The 19,314-nt window shown below is 24.0% G+C and overlaps 3 protein-coding genes across 3 annotated transcripts; 2 read left to right on the top strand and 1 right to left on the bottom strand.

Moving 5' to 3' along the window:
• The first annotated feature begins 2,977 nt into the window (after positions 1-2,977).
• On the top strand, positions 2,978-5,042 carry LOC128959615 (uncharacterized). The gene is made up of 2 exons (XM_054305609.1): positions 2,978-3,160; positions 3,273-5,042. The coding sequence occupies exon 2, from the start codon at positions 3,328-3,330 to the stop codon at positions 4,981-4,983; it is 1,656 nt and encodes a 551-aa protein (XP_054161584.1). The 5' UTR covers positions 2,978-3,160; positions 3,273-3,327; the 3' UTR covers positions 4,984-5,042.
• Positions 5,043-6,233: 1,191 nt separating this feature from the next.
• On the bottom strand, positions 6,234-10,220 carry LOC128960347 (receptor-type tyrosine-protein phosphatase U-like; the record flags this gene model as incomplete). Its single annotated transcript, XM_054306419.1, has 10 exons — positions 9,988-10,220; positions 9,689-9,888; positions 9,480-9,615; positions 9,247-9,396; positions 9,066-9,165; positions 8,254-8,330; positions 8,035-8,172; positions 7,633-7,949; positions 6,364-6,499; positions 6,234-6,287 (listed from the first exon to the last, which is right to left on the bottom strand). Coding segments are annotated over exons 1-10 (1,506 nt in total), but the record flags the coding sequence as incomplete, so codon positions are not given.
• A 4,565-nt stretch (positions 10,221-14,785) lies between these two features.
• Positions 14,786-15,820, top strand: LOC128960346 (histone-lysine N-methyltransferase SETMAR-like). The gene has a single exon (XM_054306418.1). The coding sequence runs from the start codon at positions 14,786-14,788 to the stop codon at positions 15,818-15,820; it is 1,035 nt and encodes a 344-aa protein (XP_054162393.1).
• The last annotated feature ends 3,494 nt before the right edge of the window (positions 15,821-19,314 follow it).

The raw sequence follows: 19,314 nt of genomic DNA, 5'->3' as shown, positions 1-19,314 counted from the left end.
ATAAAAACGGATGTTATTTACAATTATTTAAGACTTCTTAGCAAAGTATTAATAATTAAGTCGTTGTGTTGAATGTCATATTGGATTAGCAATGAATCGATAAGATTATTGAAATGTTTTTAAGTGTTAGTAAAAGTTCTAACTATTCAATAAAACACTTGATTTTTGATATTTAAATATTCAATGCAATAGATTACCACACAGACAGCTCTCATTAGTTACTATTGTTATGCAATTTATTTGCACTAAATTTGTCAAAATTGTGTTAACTCTGATTATAATTTGTAATTACAGATACAAAACTTTTTTTTAATTACTCTATTTTAATACAATTATTATAAGATATAATAAAAAGTCAATTGAATTCTCCCTTTTTAGACAATCAGATCTTTTAGTGCAAATAAAAACAATCATTTGGTAAAAATAAGATAATGTTTGAGTAAATTGAGATATTCAATTGATTATCTCTTTATAAATATAATTTTAATAATGAATTTTAATTTTACTGTAATATTAAATTTAAAGTACTATTTAAATAAATCTAGTAATTGATTGTTGTTGTGTTGTAAATAACAATATAGCGTAATAAAGTGCAATCATCAAAATTATTTTTCACCATTTGATTATTGATATTATTATTAATAAATACATTATTATTTTTTCTATATTTGATTTGTTAAATGGCATTTATGTGTCTATTTAAAGGCACGAGATGTCAATAAAATTAAAATCAATTTATTATTTAGAGATAGTTATCCAATAATAGTCTACAGGTATATAAAGGTATAGAATCTATAGATTTTATGTTAGAAATTCTAACACTGCTATAATCATATAATATTGTATACTAATTGCATCATCAGATTGTAAATGTAAAACATATCAATCAAATGAAAAACAATTACATATTTAATTGAAATATTTGCACAATTTATATACCATATATACATGTATATATACAATGTCAATGTCAAAAACATGTCAATATGTACAATATTGAATATTAATATAATCATTATATGGTATTGTAGTATACTGTAAGTAAAATTTACAAATAGATAAAAGTATAAAAATAAATGTAGAAATAACGTATTTCTTCAAATAATAAATCTTTCAAAATTAAGACCTAAAATCAGCTGCAAAAACAAAACAAATGTTAATTTATTTCAAATCATATGATTCATAAACACATAAAATTAGTTTTGAAGACTCAAGAAACTACTTTACTATTATATGCACTAAAAACATCAAATTTATACTTCATATACCACTTAAATTATATAATTTATATACTGATAAAAAAGAAAGTTTTTTGTGCTTTTTTTGTATCAAATATCATCCAAAATGCAAATAATTGTAATTATTTTTAGGATTAAAACTATTTTGCTAATATTTTGTATTTTGCTATTTTTGATTAATTATTTAGTTAATTATATACCAAACAAATAATACTAAACAATAAACAAATATAATGCCAGACATAATTATTCTACATTTACAATATATACAGAATATATTTATATATATATATATTTGTGTGCATTAAAAGTAACTACAAATCAATTAAGTGCTGAAAATAGATATATAAATATAATTTAAAAATAAATGATTGGCGTAACAAACAAAATAAAAACATCCGTTCCTTTAATTAGATTAAACCCTCTTTTTGAGATATTTTAATATTTGTCAACAAATTTATTAATACAAGTTTTACGTAAATTTATTATATTTTTTTATTTTCAATAATAAAAAATATTTTTTATATAATTTGTTAAAATAATATTTTTGATACATTTTTATTTTGTTTGTAGGTTTGCTGAGAAAAACAAAAATACAAAATACATTATTTTATAATATTTTGAACTCATTGGCAATTATTCAATGCTTAGAATTTACATTTTGTTAGTTATAAAACTCATAGACAGTAATGTCTATGAATTTAAATGTTAATAAAGAGTAAAAATCATTGAGTTTTTGTTTTTTAAAGTAAAGAGTTTGGGAACAACTCGTGATACCAGTGCTTAAATGACTTTCTCTCTCTCTCTCTCTCTCTCTCTCTCTCTCTCTCTCTCTCTCTCTCTCTCTCTCTCTCTCTTTTCTAATACACTAATTAATGTTTAAAAATTGCTATTTTTAGATTAATTTCCACTAACACTGATTCATTTGGTCTCTTGCTTATGGATTACAATTTCCACATTTTATTATTATTATTATTACATATATTTTATACTTTTTCAGAAGTAAAAAGTTATATAAAAATATATTTATATTAATATCAACAAATCATTTAAAGATTACATTAAAAATGCCAATCATTACATTACTAAATATTGAAACACAATTTAAATTAATATTAAATTATCTCATTATGACATTTAAGATTCAAATGGCATAATTAATAGCTAGAATTTTTATGTAATTATGAAAATCACATGAAAATTCATATTTAGATAATTTTAGGCCAAATAAGATATTTATGGTAATTACTAATTACAAAAATAATTGTTTATAAAAAAATTGTTAGCTTTTTAGCTATAATGGGAAAGTTTATGCAATAAATTTACAGCAATCGACAGTCCGGTGACTATGTATTGACTGATCGCTAATATGATAGTGAAGGCCAACAAATCTTTTTTGACATAAGAAGATATTTTTGCCAAAAAAAACTTTTTCTTGTGTCACAAAAATTGACTGTTTTTTCAAATATCATACGTTTGTCAAGCGTTTAGATATTACACTACATATGTATTTGGTATCCAAGCGATGAATGTATTGATTTTAGAAAACCAGTTGAAGTGAAAAGCAATGTTTGAGTACTTTATTTTGTTGAATATATTGCATACTATTTGCTGGTAATATATGCTTACAAATGATACTTAAATATCAAAGTAACTGTTATCCAGTTTATACCTATTATGCAATCGTGACGTTAATATAAAGTCATAGAGACGTGCATTTAGTGGGCGTTTGTATTATGAATGAGATTTTGACATAAATATTGGTTTGAAAACTGCATTCACAACCATTGCTACCACTATTTGACCCATACTTTCATACATTACATGTGTCTCTCTATCACTACTTTTATTTAAATTTCAATTTTTGTCAAAACTTTTTTATTTGTAAAACATTTTGCTTTCACTGATAAACTCATTGAAAGGTATGACACTATTTGTTGTTCATATCTATTGATTATATAAAACATTTTGATTATATTTTTTTGTTTTCTACTGATATAACAAAAATATTCATATAATTTGTTGAATTAACAGTTTTTATAAGTGAAAAGTTTGCATATTTTGATGACATCTATTGAAATACCTAACTATGGATACGCCTAACGACGATAAGTGTCGAATGGATCAAATGAGTGATCGACTCTTTGGCCTGAGTTTACGGCAAACCAATGATGACATGTATGGCGAGGGCAGTAGTAGTTGCGGGTCTTCCGGTTGTCGACTGCAACCTCCAGTTCTTTTATCGCGACAAACCTCTTACATAATTGATTCAATGGACAGATTTGGCGACGATATGATGGAACTGATTCTCTCTTATCTATCATTCAATGATAAAGTGACGTTAGAATCGGTGTCCAAACAATGGCAACGAGTCGTATACAACACACAGACTGAACTGGTTTTGAACCGATCGGACACTGAAGAGCACAATACGTTGAATAAGCTGTTGAAAGACATTGAAGTGACCGACTATGCGACCGGTTTTGCCAATTACGCCGGTTTTAAGGCCATCGACAAACCCTCACTCGAATCGATTCTTAAGAAATGTCCACTTCTTCGGAAACTCAATTTTCAGTGTTATATTGACGGAGATATCATGCAAATGGTTGGTAAACACTGCCATTATCTCAAATCAATTGAATGCAATCCAATTGGTCTGAAAGAGTCAACATTAAGAGAGTTTGGTCGCAAATACGGCGATAAATTGCAAGTAATCCGATTCAATGACTCCAACTATTGCAGTGCATTCCTCAAGAAGTTCTTCATTTATTGTCAAAATGTAAGAGAAGTCTACACTGAAGACAATTCTGCTTTCATTTGTGATGACCCAATGTTTTTGCCCAAACTTGAAGTCATTAAGTCGATAGACATCCGAACGGAACAATTAAACCAATTGAAGATATTGAGTGACAAATATTGGGAGACAATGAAGACCATCAAAATCTATACCTATCATATGATAGGTCATCAGTTGAAGAATGCCTTAACCCATATCTCACAGTTTAATAATCTGGAATCGTTGGGACTGTCGATCAGTATTTTCGATGAAGACATTCAAGTGATTGACGAAAATATCGCCGAAATTTCCAAAAACTGTGTTAAACTCAAGAAATTGAATTTCACACTAAATAACGAGTCTGTGATTTCTAATAAGTTTTTCAATGCCTTTAATAAACTGCAATCAATTGAAAAGTTGAGTCTCGAGTTCTTTGAGATCACCAAAAAACTGGACGGAAGTGTCGAATGCCTCAAAAACTGCTCAAAACTTCGTCATTTAGTCATTTCGTATAAAGAACTCACTGAAGAATTTTTTCAAAACATTCATTTATTTCTACCAAATCTTAAGATCATTGATATCGACTCAGATAAACAAATGACAAATAAATTTATGGAATCGATGTCGAAGTTAGCAAATCTCAAGAAAATTGTTTTAAGACATTCATCCAATGCACACAAAGATATGACCGATGAGGGCCTTTGTTTGGTTATTAACAACTGTTCACTGTTGCAGACAATGGTGTTCAGCGCCCGTCCAAACATAACACATAAGACTATTGAAGTGTTGATCAACTCAGCCCTCTTAAGACCCAAAATTAACATCAATTTTAGCTGCGGTTTCTCCGGTGGTGGAGATGAGGGAGAGTTCGCCACAATTGATATCAATAATTTTGTCAATAAAATGCCAGAAAATCTTAAGATCAGTATTGATATGGGAGTTGTCAATGAAGATAATAATAACGTATAATTTATTAAATAAATAACTTATTCACTATTTGTTACTCTAATATCAATAAATTTATTTATTTATCAATAATGAATGCAGAATTAACACTCATATTGTTACTATAATTATTTGCAATATAATGTATAATGTTTTTATCAATATATTATTTAACATATAAAAAACTACTTAAAAAAAATGATATACGCTGTCTAATATATTGAAATGTTATTATATAATGTAATCTTTAAGAAATTAATATAAATTGTAATATAATATAAATAAATCGTTGTTATAATCATATGAATAACAGTGTCATTGTTTTAGTTAAAAAATAAATGCATTACTCAGTAATTTTGAGTTCATTAGCTTTGATGCGATAATTATCATATTTAGTTTGAAAATAACATTTATGTTTACATTGCATAAGAATCATGACTTAATTTTACTAAACCTAAATAAACATTTATTATAATTAATATAAAATATTTAAATGAATTTATGTTTATATCATATCTTATAAATATTGCCTAATAGTACAATGTATATAATATTAATAGTAGTTTATATTATTGTGTAGTAAATATTTTTTTTAAATGCACAGAATTTTGTATCCTTTTGGTAAACATAAATAGTTTTCAAAAAAAGAGAAAAATAAATATAAAATAGATTTATTCGTCATATATTTTGTCATCTTTAAAGACATGAGTAAATCAAATTCAAATGTCAGTTGAGATTTGATGGCAAAAGTAGTGACGGCAATGGGTTTTGGGTATGTGTTGGGTATGACGTTAATGTATGGCTGGTTTGTCTGACAATTTGTGTGATTTATATATAAATACAGTATAAATATTGGCCACAATATGAAAAACTTGTTATAACTTATGAGAGGATATTTTTAGTTAGACTATCAATGAATAAACAAAACAAACACTGTATATGTAATGAAACATTTTATTATGGATTATCTTAACTTTTTTTATAAAAACTTAAGAATCAATAAAGTATTCAATAATTTTTGTTTTTTATTTACAAAATAATATTTAGTAAATATGTTTACAATATTTTTTGTTTTTAAACTTTTTCATTATTAATAAAACTATTAATTGTAGTGTAATAATATAATATTATTATTATAAAAAGTTTTACAAATATCAAGAATAATCTTTCAATTATTACAAAAATTTGAAAAACGTAGATTGTATTTAAAAAATATTTTTATATCAATAATTATTATATAACTATTTATATCTATAATTAATTGTTGTTTTATTAAGATAATGGCACACATAATGTAATGTCAAATCGTAGCAATATTTATATTCAGTCTATAAGAAAGTAAAATAAATTAATAAATAATAAAATTATATTTTTATTTATAAAAACAATTCAATAGTAATATACAATATTTTCGATGAGCGCCGGTCTATGTCTTCGCACAGTTTTAACGGCATTAAAAATGTCCACTTCTTCGTGTGCGACCACCTGTTCAATGGCCAGATTAGCCGCACAATAGACACCAATCCGTGATTTGCCATTTCTGAAAACGTTAAACATTTAGTTATTATTTATAATACTGTATTAAGTTATTATATTATACTATATTATAATTGTTATAAGTTAATACATAATTAAATATATTATAAATTTAGTTGATAGTCGTAAAAATAATTTAATTTTTGTGAAATACAAATTATTTTAGTTTTGAGATTTACATTGTGAATATGAATGTCTAAAATAAAAATTTTCAAAAATATAAGGTAATTAAAAAGTAACCTTAAGTGACAAAATTGATAATTAAATTGTGATTTAATTATATTTATTCAAAATACTAGATTATAACTCGAAATTACTAATTATGATTTAAGTAAATTTCTTAAAAACAGATTTTGTGTAGTATTACAAAATTATATGTAATTAAATAATAATAAATTTTTTAAACATTATTTATGTTGTATTTAAAGTAATTTCATAGATTAGATAGTTTTTAATTATCTTTTTGTAAAAATCTGAATACAATTTCACATCAAACTTTATTGGCATCACATTCAGCAAAATTCTAGTATACATTGCAAGTCATTGAAAATCATTGAAAATCATTGTATAAATAAATTTACAAAAGAGATTTTAAAAAGTTAAAAAGTATATAAAAATTAAATATTTAAATATGATTAACATTTTTAAGTTTATGAATAAAAGATCTTTAGATTTTCTCATTTCTAATGGTAGGCCATTCCAACACTTAATACCTTTAAAAATAAACTGTTTTTCATATAATTATTGTGCATTTGCGGTATATTTATGTAATTTCAGTCTTTTTAACCATAAATTTATTTAAAACTAATTTTCAATATATATAAAATTTTGTTTAAATATTATAGTTTCTTAAATTATTTTTATTTAATTATCTAGGTAATTGTAAAAATTTGTAGTTTTATTCTTAATGTTATCTCAAAATTTTTATAAATACTGTACTTATACTGTATTAATACTATACCGTATAGTATTTAGTATATACAGTATAATACTGAATGATATGTTGCATAAAGATTACATAAAATATATATTTTATATAACTATTGAATAACACATTTGAGAATAATAAGAAAATTTAATTTATTTCAACGACACATAAGAGACATAATATATTGTCTCAAACATTATAAGACTTACGCAGAGATGACCAGAACTGGTCCGTAGGCTGTCCTCTGTCTCCACCTCTCAACCATATTAATTAGTTCAACCAAAGCATTAGTAGAAGTGGGAACTTTATGACCGTAAGGCCAGGCATTGAATTCAAATATTTGGGTCACTTTGGGCTCGGCTTTAATGCCAGCCATAAGTTCAGTGAGTGATGCGACCTTTTTATTGATCTTAAATACCCACGAATTGATACTCGGAGGACTGTTCTTTGACATTGTTTCCACTGAAAATATTGGTCCATATTTTTTGCATTTAACCGTTTCTTTTGGCCAAAATTGAGGACATGACTGATCAATATTATAAAAATTTATAATAAAAATAATAATAATAAATATTATTTAATAATAAATTATTAATATTATTAATCAATACTTTAGTATTATTAGGGGGAACGCCTCCCAAAATGACCACTGAATTGCAGTCGTGATCGTAAATAAGTGACCAAATATCTGATATAGTCTTATTCATTGGCCATTCAGTCGCTATATACTCTTTAGATCGCGTGTAACCCTAAACAAACAATATTTTTAATTAAAATATAATATATTAATTAATTATTTAAAAAATTGAAAATATTATTTATTATCTCACATCAACAAAGACAGCGTTTATATAATCAGTACTTTCATTACATTGAAATGATGATAGATATGGTCTAAAATTATCAGCTAAACATAAAAAACAAATAGAAAAATCATGAATAAATTATATAAATATAATTATTATTAAAACAACATTATATATAAACATTTAGTTTGATAACAATTTTAATTTATAGATCATTTAAGCAAAACATTTTTACAAAGATGTAAACGACACTTGAAATTAATGACAATTTTCAGAGCAGACCTTCATTTGAACGGTTGTTTTGAAAGTAACACTCAAATAGCAATTTTCTTAATTAACAAAATTATTGCTTTTTTCACAAACTAAAAATAAATGTACTTAATATCTATTTTGAAAATTAATTTTTTAAATTTACTATTTATCATAAGGAATATTCCATAATATACTATATAAAGATAGGATTTATATAACTTAAGTATATTCAACAAAAATAACCAATAATTTATTTTTTTAGACTTAAAGCTTTTATACGTTTAAATCAATTTTCTATTTTATATAATAACAAAGTTATTTATTTTATTTTATATATATTACATACTGTATTTTGAATTGAAAAATATATGACATATAAAAATTGAATAAAAATGTTTTTAAGTGTCATAAAAGTAAGAGAAAAGTATTTCGGTTATAAACAGTATTATCATAGAAATGATTTCCACATGAAATTTGTTTTTTCAAATCAATTGAAGCAAATATTTTTTGAAATTTAGCTTTTCTTCAGCAGATATTTTCAGTCGAATATTTGAGTCTTTATTTAATATGAATGCATGACTTACGGGGAACTATAGAGACGTCTCTATTTTTGTCGCGATTTTCAATACGATGACCGCCAGCGCAGTCACCAATTGATAGCTTAGATGTCATTTGCATCAGTTTCTGGAAATTTAATCATAAAAGTCATCAATTTTTTTTATTACTTATCACTTTAGTTTCTAAACATTTAAATTGAAAGTTAACCTCAAATTCTTGTTGGTATTCATTTTGTTTATTCACTGGATTTTTCATTGACTTATATTTCAATAGTTGTGATATTTCTTTAGAAGGAAACCACGTTTTGCCACAACTCAGGTATTCATCGATGAGTTCATAGATGAATCTGTACTGTTCCTAACAATTGGACATTCAATTTGTTTTGAATTTATATCAAAATATAATCAAATATAAAGTCATTAACTCAACGCTTAGAGCACCTCATTCTCAATCATCCCTTTCCGAGATTCACGCAATAGTTTAGTGTAATTGAAAATATCGACAAAGCCTTCGTCTTCAGCCAATTGCAGGTTTGCATCCAAACAACAGTAGACTCCCGTTCGCCCGCAGCCATCACTGATCCATCAAATATACAAATAATTTTATTTATATTAATTTATATTACAATTTTATTTTTTTTAACAAATACCTGCAGTGAACAACCAATGGACCGCTATTTATATCACTTAACTCTTCACAATAGAGTCGAACTCTTTTACGGAATTTCAATATAGAGTCAGAATAAGGGCACGAATTGGCGGACCAACTGAGGTAATGGAGTTGATATATGATTCGGTATTCATCGGTATCCGAGTCCAAACTCGATGACCGCTTACTTCTTAGACATTCCTGTTAATTATCCGATGCATTCATATGTGTAATAAAATGTTTAATTAAGTGGAAAACATATTAAATAAATATATATATATACTGTATATTAATACAAACATTTGGACCGCACTTGAGTTTAATGGTTCGGATGACATAATCGGCAGTCTTTTCCTCATCAATTAAGGTCACCTCAAAACAACCGTAAACTTCGGATGAATTAAGTGTTGTCGGCCAGTATTGGGCACACATTACTCGGATAAAGTCAAACACTTTTGTTAACATTACGACGATATGTGACTCATTTATCCAAATCATTGACCAAAAATCAACGATTGTGTGTTCATTAGGTCCCTGAGCGCAGATGTAAGCGTTCGGTTTAACCAAACTCTAATTATAGATAGATAGCAAAACTATATTATGATAGCACCGGTAGATTTTCACCCATTTTCAAAATACAATCACAACTCAATATCTAAAACACATCAAAAAATTTATTACTTAAATGTATGTAAAAATGTTAAGTTTAAACCCATGTCTTAAATATTTATTTTAGATGTAATACTGTATCTCATCATAAAATTTACAGTGAATTTATTTTATTACCAAAATATTATACATATTCTCATATAATAAACAAATATAAATTATAAACTGTATATAAATTTATTTTTGATGATATTTTTAATGTATGAAAAGTAATTTAATTTTTAAAACGTTTTATCGTTTTTTAAGTAACATTAAATAAAATTTATTTTTAACCAAATAATAAAATATAAATAAATAAATACTTAAATAATCAAAGCATGAAATAAAACTTACGTCAATATGGGATGCGTTTATGTAATCAGATTTAAAACTTTGAAATGATGTCGATTGCAATATAACACGATTGTAGTCATCTTCACATAAAAAATAAATTTAAATTTTATGAAATTTGTAAACATTTATATAAATATTTTTTTTCATTATTTAATAGATAAAAATTTAAAATAATTAAATTGAAATAAATCAATATTTAATATTATATGTAATTATTTACATTTGATGTATGACTTACAGGGAAGATATCTTTTGTAACTATTTTTAATTTGATTTTCTCGTTTGTTTGCCACACGACAAGTACTACTCTCGACATTACATATCAACTAAAATTAAATTAAATTTATTTTAAATTAAATTTTAATAAATCTAATATATAAAATTTTAATTTAATTATATTTACTATATTAAACTTAAAATAAAATATAAATATTATCCGTACATTGGATAAAGTTATAATAAAATTATAAAAATATATTTATTAATACAATTTATCTCTATTATGTCAAAAGTATTTTTGAAAATTATGAAAAATTATTTTTGAGAGGAATTTTAATATTAACTTATAATAATAAACTTGTAATAAGTTTACATTTATCATATGCCTATTATAATGCCTAACAAAAAATTCTAAAAATTAAAATATTTCTTAAATGTTTAATAATAAATTTTGTCAACTATTTGCAATAATAATTTGTATGATAATAAAAATCCTAGATAAACATATTATTACGTTACACTAAATTAATTATAGTTTATAATAAATTTGATAAATTAAATAAAATAATAAATTAAGAGTCTAAAAAAATCTAGTAAATTATAATGAAAACTTATCTATTATTAATAAATTACAATATTTTTTTAAAAGCTATAAATAAAGATTAAATTATTATAATAGTAAATGTAAATGTAATAATATCATTTTACTTAGGCGTTGTTCACATATTACGTTCGCAGTTTTTAAAAAATCTAGACCCCCTCCCCCCCTATGTTCGCAATTGTTCGCATGTAATGATATTTAAAAATTACGTTCGCATGTCCTTACCCCCCCCCCCATCATTTAAATGAATATTTTATAAAATTATTTTCACTTTTAAAATAATCAAATAATAAAATAAATTAATATTATTCAAAAGTCATATATTTATTCAAAATTAGTTATTAAACCGTTTATCAAAGGATTAAGTTTACTCAAAATTAATCCCTTAAATTCATTCATTATTTAAATGCGAACGTTCGTATAGACTTTACCCCCCTCCCCCTCGTTCGCAAAAGTTCGCTTTGGCCGACCCCCCTCCCCTCAAGTGCAAACGTAATATGTGAACAACGCCATTATTCAAAATTTTATAATTACTTGACTATAATTACTATGAAAATTATAATCCTATATTATGACTTCAATTGTCTAACGGAAGACAATTTTTAAAAGTAAATATAAATATAATGCTTAAAATAATATAAGTTTTATAGTATAATCCTATTTCAAGTGATTGAGAACTTCACAGTTAATTTGCTAATAAGTTAACACTAAATTTTACATGGTTTGTTAATATGATATAGGTCAATTACTTCAACTATTGCTACTAAACTTGTATAAATTAAATAAACTAATATAATAAGTCATAAATATAACTGTGAATAACAGTTAACAAAGTTTTTTTACTACATAACAGTAATATCAACAAAAAATAACAAAATTTCTATGTATGTTATGATTTATCAATAAGTTATTATTGTACTGTATTTTGCAATAAAAGCATAAATATTTTGCCAACACTTATGGCTTATTTGATTATTTATATTATTTTATTCATAACTTTTTTGACGTATATATAAATACATTGACTTCTATAATAATATATAATATATATAATAAGGAGATGACTTAAAATAACAGTTTTTATAATATACTGTATATGTATTTTCTAATAAAAACAATTTATTTAACTTAAAAGTCATTATACATTAAATTTAATGTTAGCGGTCAAACAATAATTACTCTTTGATTCAATGATCTTTTAGATCAAATTATAATGTAATTGATTTTATTAATAAAAACAATAATAAACACATTTTAAATATATTATTGAATAAATGTTGAATATTTTTGTAATATTTAGTTTAATTATTATATAATAAAACCTAAATATAATGTAAAGACTTGATTATATATTAAATATAGTAAATATAGTAAATATAGTAAATAGAGCGATAATTTAATATTATATAACAAATAAACATATCATTAAATTTTATTTTTTCTGTTATAATATTTTTTTATTTTAATAAAACCATACAATTTTTATTTAAATAGTTTTGTATGATTTAAAATAACTTAAATTATATATATATAATTATAAAAGTTAATAAATGTAATTGTAATTTTATAGAAAATTTTTTGTAAATTATACAATTATGAATATAAAATCAAATATAAATTAAAGAAATTATATTTTGAAATTGTATTTTTTAATAAAAAAAGCTTTTTAGAAAAGGAAATACAATTTATTTAAACATATATTAGATTACATAAAATCTTATTTATGCAAATCTACATTTATTTTTTATTTGTAAATATGCCATATCCTATAATATTTTATCAAAATAACATTTTAATATAGATTTAAATATAAATTTTAATATTTGATACATCAAATTATGGATTTATTAAATAACTTTATTGTTATTGATTAAATATTTAATATGTAAAACATTACATAAATAGAAATTAATATATTAATATATTTATTTTAATTTATGTAATATAAAAACTGCTTTTTACTGCTTGAACATTTAAATTTTAAAAATATAAATGTTAATAAATATTATTGTTTATAAAAACAATTTATTTTCATTATATTATGTTTTAAATTTTGGCCCAAAATCTAATATAAGATTTATAATAATTTGTGTTCAAAAACGTTAAATCATTACTAATGTGTTGTCAGTTGTGTTTCACAAAAGAATATTCTCTAAGTATTCACTCAATATATTCGTTGTTTTTCAATGTTGTTGTTGTAAGACATCGACTGTTATTTAAAAGTATATTTCATTTTTCAAGGAGTTATTTAAAGGCTATTGAAGTCAGAGATAAATTAAATTTCATAATTTATATCATATATTATTTTTAATTCAATTGTATAACAAATAATTTATTTTCTAAAATATAGAGTTTAATTCAAAACTAAACATTACTTAAAAATAAGGTATAAATAGATCAATGTTAACAAAAACTTATAGAAATCTTATTATGGTTTAGGAAAACATCCATTTAATTATTAAAATAATAAATATTTCTAAAATTTTATATTTTTAGTTCACTGTTTATTATTTGAATTAATTACTAACTAATTGCTTAATCGCGAATATTTGTAAATTACAAAATTTAAATAACTAAACATCGATTTGTGTACTAATATATAATTTAGGCTAAATTTAATCTTAATTAATATATAAATATTTCAAATTGTTTTTGATAAATATCATTATAATAGTAAAATTGATTTACAATTTTCATTTTTAAAAATACTGATTAAATCACAAAATATAGTTTAAAACAAATAATATGATACATCAAAAATATTGTAAAGTAAATAGATTTCTAAAATATCAGTTGAATTAAATAAAGTTATGTGTTATCGACTAAAATATTTGATGTAATTTAATATTAAATCTTTTATTTCGTTAAAAAATTTATTGATTAAAAACAATAGTAATGAAAATATTTTTGCAATGAATTGCCAATCGATTAATGTGTTTAAAAACATTGAAAAATATTTTTTTAAATGTACTAAAATTTTCTATTAAAAATTTATAAAAAATAAAAATAAAAAATGAATTTAATAAATATATATTATAATAACAACAAAATCTAATAAATATACTAAATATGATGATAATATTAATAATAAACTACTCTTTGCGCCATATAAAGATAGCGAAACGTTATTTATGAATGTTAGACAAAATTTGATTATACACTCTTATTTGTAAACATTTCATTTGTTTTTGTTGTGGTTTTCATCAGTTTATGTTTATTTGTTAAAAAGTTATTATCATTTAAACAAGTAGTGTCAGTATTTTTTTGGACAACAAAATGGATTTGAAATCTGACCATATTCGGGCCATCATCTATTATCAATGGATGCAGACTAAAGAGTTGGATGAGATTCACCAGCGCATCAACACAGTATTAGGACATAATACTGTAGGTTTTAGTACAGTCACCAAATGGGTCCGTGAATTTAAAAGAGGACGGCAGTCACTTGAAGACACCCCTAAACAGGGTCGGCCCGTTTCGGTGAATACCCCGGAAAATGCAGCGATTGTCGAAGATATAATAAGAGCTGATCCAAGTGTTACATACCATGAGTTGGAGCAGAAATCAGGCATTCCGGGCACAACACTTAGAAGGATATGTGCTGACCAATTAAAGGTACAGAAGAAACTTTGTCGTTTTGTACCCCATCGTCTAAGTGATGAGCAAAAAAAGGATAGGTTGGAAAAATGTCAACAAAATCTAAAGCTCTGGAAGAAAGGCAAAGATAATACCATCAATAAGATAGTAACAGGTGATGAAGTGTATGTTTATTATTACGAGCCAAAGCTGTCACGGGAAGCAAAGATATTTGTGTTTGAAGATGAAGAACCACCGAGTGTTGTGAGAAAAGAAAAAACGATTGGCAAAATACTTTATGCCATATTCTTCAGCTCATCAGGTTTGGTGGATGCGGTCAAATTGGAAGGACAAAGGACTGTCACGGCTTTATGGTACACCACACAATGTCTTCCACGTGTGCTTGAAAAGGGCCCAAAAAATGGTATTTTGTTGCATCATGACAATGCACCTGCTCATACAGCATGGTTGACAACAAACTTTTTGGCCGAAAATCGGGTTAAGTTGGTACCCCACCCCCCCTACTCCCCCGACCTGGCAATGTGTGATTTCTGGCTCTTCAGTGGTTTAAAGCATTTTCTTCGAGGTAAAGCCTTTTCTTCAGAAGAAGAGATTGATTCTGCAGTAATGGAGTATTTAGAGTCGATTGAGAAAAAGGACTGGGAGGAGGCGTTTGAAAGGTGGAGGAGGCGTATGACCAAGTGCATTGAGGCAGAGGGGGATTACTTTGAATAAAATTATATTTAGTTTTTAAAAATTGATTGTAGTATTTTAATCGCTATCCTTTAATGGATCAACCGGTAATATAGTATTAAAACTCTTATTATTTTTGATTGATCAATTATTTGATTTAATTATAAATAATGTTAATTTTCATTTTTATCTACATTTGTATAGTATTTGTTTGTGTTAGTGTAACTTATTTATAAATTTTATGTCTTTTTTATTAATCAATACAAAAATTATATGTTTTTAACTGAGTAAATGGCATTCAACTGTCAAAAAGCATATAAAATAGTCACATGTGTTGACATCCAGTTATAACTTTAATGCAATAATTGTTAACTTTTATATTGCATTCAAAAAAATTATATATGATTTGCAAAAATGTTATAAAATGAAAGAGCTCTCTATTTAAATGAAATATAAATTATCTCATATGAAATCTTTTATTTTCTATACAAAGTATATTTAATTTATCAAATTAAATATCATAATAATTTTAAACAAATTTTATACTGTATTTTAATTAATAAAACCTATTAAGATTGTAGTTTGAGTTAACAAAAATTATTTATATTTAAATTTTTAATGATTTAATATATTATAAATTATTATTATTTAATAGTGTATATAATTATAAGTTTTTATTAGTAATGTATAAAAATTGATTCATTAAAAATAAATTCAGTATTTAATGGAGAGATTAAATTATAGGTTATATGAAAATGTCATAAAAGTGTACACAAATAGTAAACTTTGTTTGGCATAAAAGTAAATAATCACTAATTAAACAAAACGTCAAATAAAATCAATTGATATGTTAAAGCATTTGTTGTATACCTTATACTCAATTTTGGTTAAGACATCATATTTCTTCATTCTTTGTACATAACGTCTGAATTTTGATAACTCAAGACGTGTTTGTGGTATTAATCCTTTGATGAGACCATCGATGTCATTGCCATTGATTGATATGAGGCCTGAATTAAGTAAAGTTAATTGCATTTTATGAAAGGACTCCGATTTCGGAAGTTTGCCATAAAATGCAAAACAATTTGTTGACTCTTTAGGTGTCTTTTGATTGTCTTTCTTAACTTTAGACACGTGTTGTGGTGATGTAAACCCATTAACTTTTATATAATTTTCACGTATTTTACCCATTATTATCACAATCAATTGAATATATATATTATAATTTAATTTCATAATTAATGATAAAATTCATTTTTAGATAAGTTTATCATTAAGTTTAGTCATGTAATACACATATAGTCTTTATCTCTCAATAAGTTTACTATTGAGATGTATTGAGAAATAAGTTTCCAATAATAACATCATTGGTAGTGAAGATTGTGAGCGAATTGTCAAATGTTTAGTTAAAGTCAAATACAAACCAAAATGCAAACCAAAATCAATGGACTTCAGAGCGCATTCACCAAATGTATGTCTCATTGAATCTCTAACTTCTTAAACATCACTTCCATTACATTCTAACTATTGATTGATATATTCTTCATGTCTTAGCGTTAGTTGTGTTTTAAAAAGGAAATCCAATGATAACAGACAGTCATAACTATTTTTAGACTTTTACAACAATATATTTAATCCTTATTTATAAATATATATATATATATGTATATCATATACAGTATTTATCATTTGAATCTACTAATCATTTTTAATATAAATATTTTTGTATATAATAAATGCATTAACGCCTGTATACGTAATATTTTATGTCATACATTGTTAATATAATTTTTGAAAAATTTTATGACATTTTTTGAAGCAAAATTCAAGTGAAATCTTTTTTAACAACTTTAAAGCAAAACAGAATAATCTAAGTATAAACTTAGTATAAGTTATTATTTAGTTATATTTATGTTAATATTTTTATCTTTATCAACAACTACTTATCACTTTTAGTGTTGATTTTCACTGCATTAATCGATTTAATACATTAATGTATTTTTAGTGTAAATTTATTTATAATTGCAAATATGAATTAATTTCCTTTTTAGAGACATAAACTACAGTGAATAAAACAAAACAATTAACAAAAAAATCATTTATATAATTATTTATAAACTATATGTACAGTATTACAGTAATACTACCAGTAAGTGCTATTGTACATTATTGTATATTATTACAGTATTTATATTATAAAATCTTATTTTAAATTTTTGAATTTATTTATAAGATAATTTACGTTTATTTTATAGATATTTATATAACATTTCCAATGAATTACAATATTTTAAGAAATAAGTGTAAATAATTTAAATTACTTAAAATATTTTGCAAAAAACAGCCATTTGAGTATTGATAAATAATTGGAAATTTTTTATTTTTAACAAATTATTTTTAATTAAACTAGATTTTAAAAATATAGAATATAAATATAATATATTAATTAATTGTAGAATTAATAATATTTTTAATATAAGACATTTATTTTATTTTAATTCCTTTCCAATTATTACAGTAATGACTTAACCGGTCTTTTTTAATATCATCGTTACAATCAAAATAAGGTTTACTCGGATCTCTTGGATCATAATTATAGCATAATATTCGAGACCATGAGATATCAAAAAAGTTGGGATAATTATTATATTGGGATAAATGTTGTTTAATTGCATATATATCACTGGATGAACACAAAACGTTTGCTATAATTATGATTAATAAAAAAAGTTAGTGTAGAGTATATTAATAGCAATAAAAAAAATAAATATTACATTTATCAGAACCGAAAAATGATAATTCATTGAGAGGCCCTCTATTATTATTGCCAAATAATAATGGGTATAAAGTAGTCCAGGTCAATTGTTTTATATTATTGTAATCCAATTTCAATGCTTTTAATTTAGGCAAATATTGTAATAATCCATTAGGAATAGTGCTGATGTAGTTTTGGCTTAAGTCAACTGACCATAGATTAGGCAAATCAGTCAAAAGCCAGTCCATTGTTTCGATACCATTGTTAACAAGTGATAACATTTGTAGATTAGTTAGTCCACTAAAAGCACCATGGTCAATTAGTTGAACATCGGAGGATATTATTGATATTATCTCAATGTCGACTATATTTTCAAAACTAAATTGTTTGTTGATAATATATAATTTGCAATTTTCTATATAAATAGCTTTTAATTTATATGATTTCAATAAATTAAATTTAAATTGAATTAAATTTAGATTAATGAAATTTAATACTTTTAGTTCATTTTCATTTAATCTAATAAACTTAGATTTAAAGATCGGTTTCATCCCTGAAAAGCCAGTTATGTATAAATTATTAACAGTTAATCCCGGAGTAAACTGATATTTTTCCAGTGGTGTCGAAATATAAGTAACTAAAGTATTGATTGGATCCAAATTTGTCAAGTCTTGAGCCACTAAATCGTTTAAATTTTCACAAATTAAACTCATAGAGCCTTCAATCCACGGATAGTTTACTATATTTTAAATATATAAATCCATTTACTTATAATTTAATA

This window comes from Oppia nitens, unplaced genomic scaffold (assembly GCF_028296485.1).
Source record: "Oppia nitens isolate AA-2021 unplaced genomic scaffold, nextdenovo-longstitch-racon4-pilon3 scaffold4_pilon_pilon_pilon, whole genome shotgun sequence".
NCBI lineage: Eukaryota > Metazoa > Arthropoda > Arachnida > Sarcoptiformes > Oppiidae > Oppia > Oppia nitens.
Note: the sequence above shows the minus strand (reverse complement) of the source record. Positions and strands in the feature narration are given on the sequence as shown.

Excerpts from the sequence above, each read along its gene's own strand:
- LOC128959615 (XM_054305609.1), top strand. The coding sequence starts at position 3,328 with ATGGATACGCCTAACGACGATAAGTGTCGAATGGATCAAATGAGTGAT.
- LOC128960346 (XM_054306418.1), top strand. The coding sequence starts at position 14,786 with ATGGATTTGAAATCTGACCATATTCGGGCCATCATCTATTATCAATGG.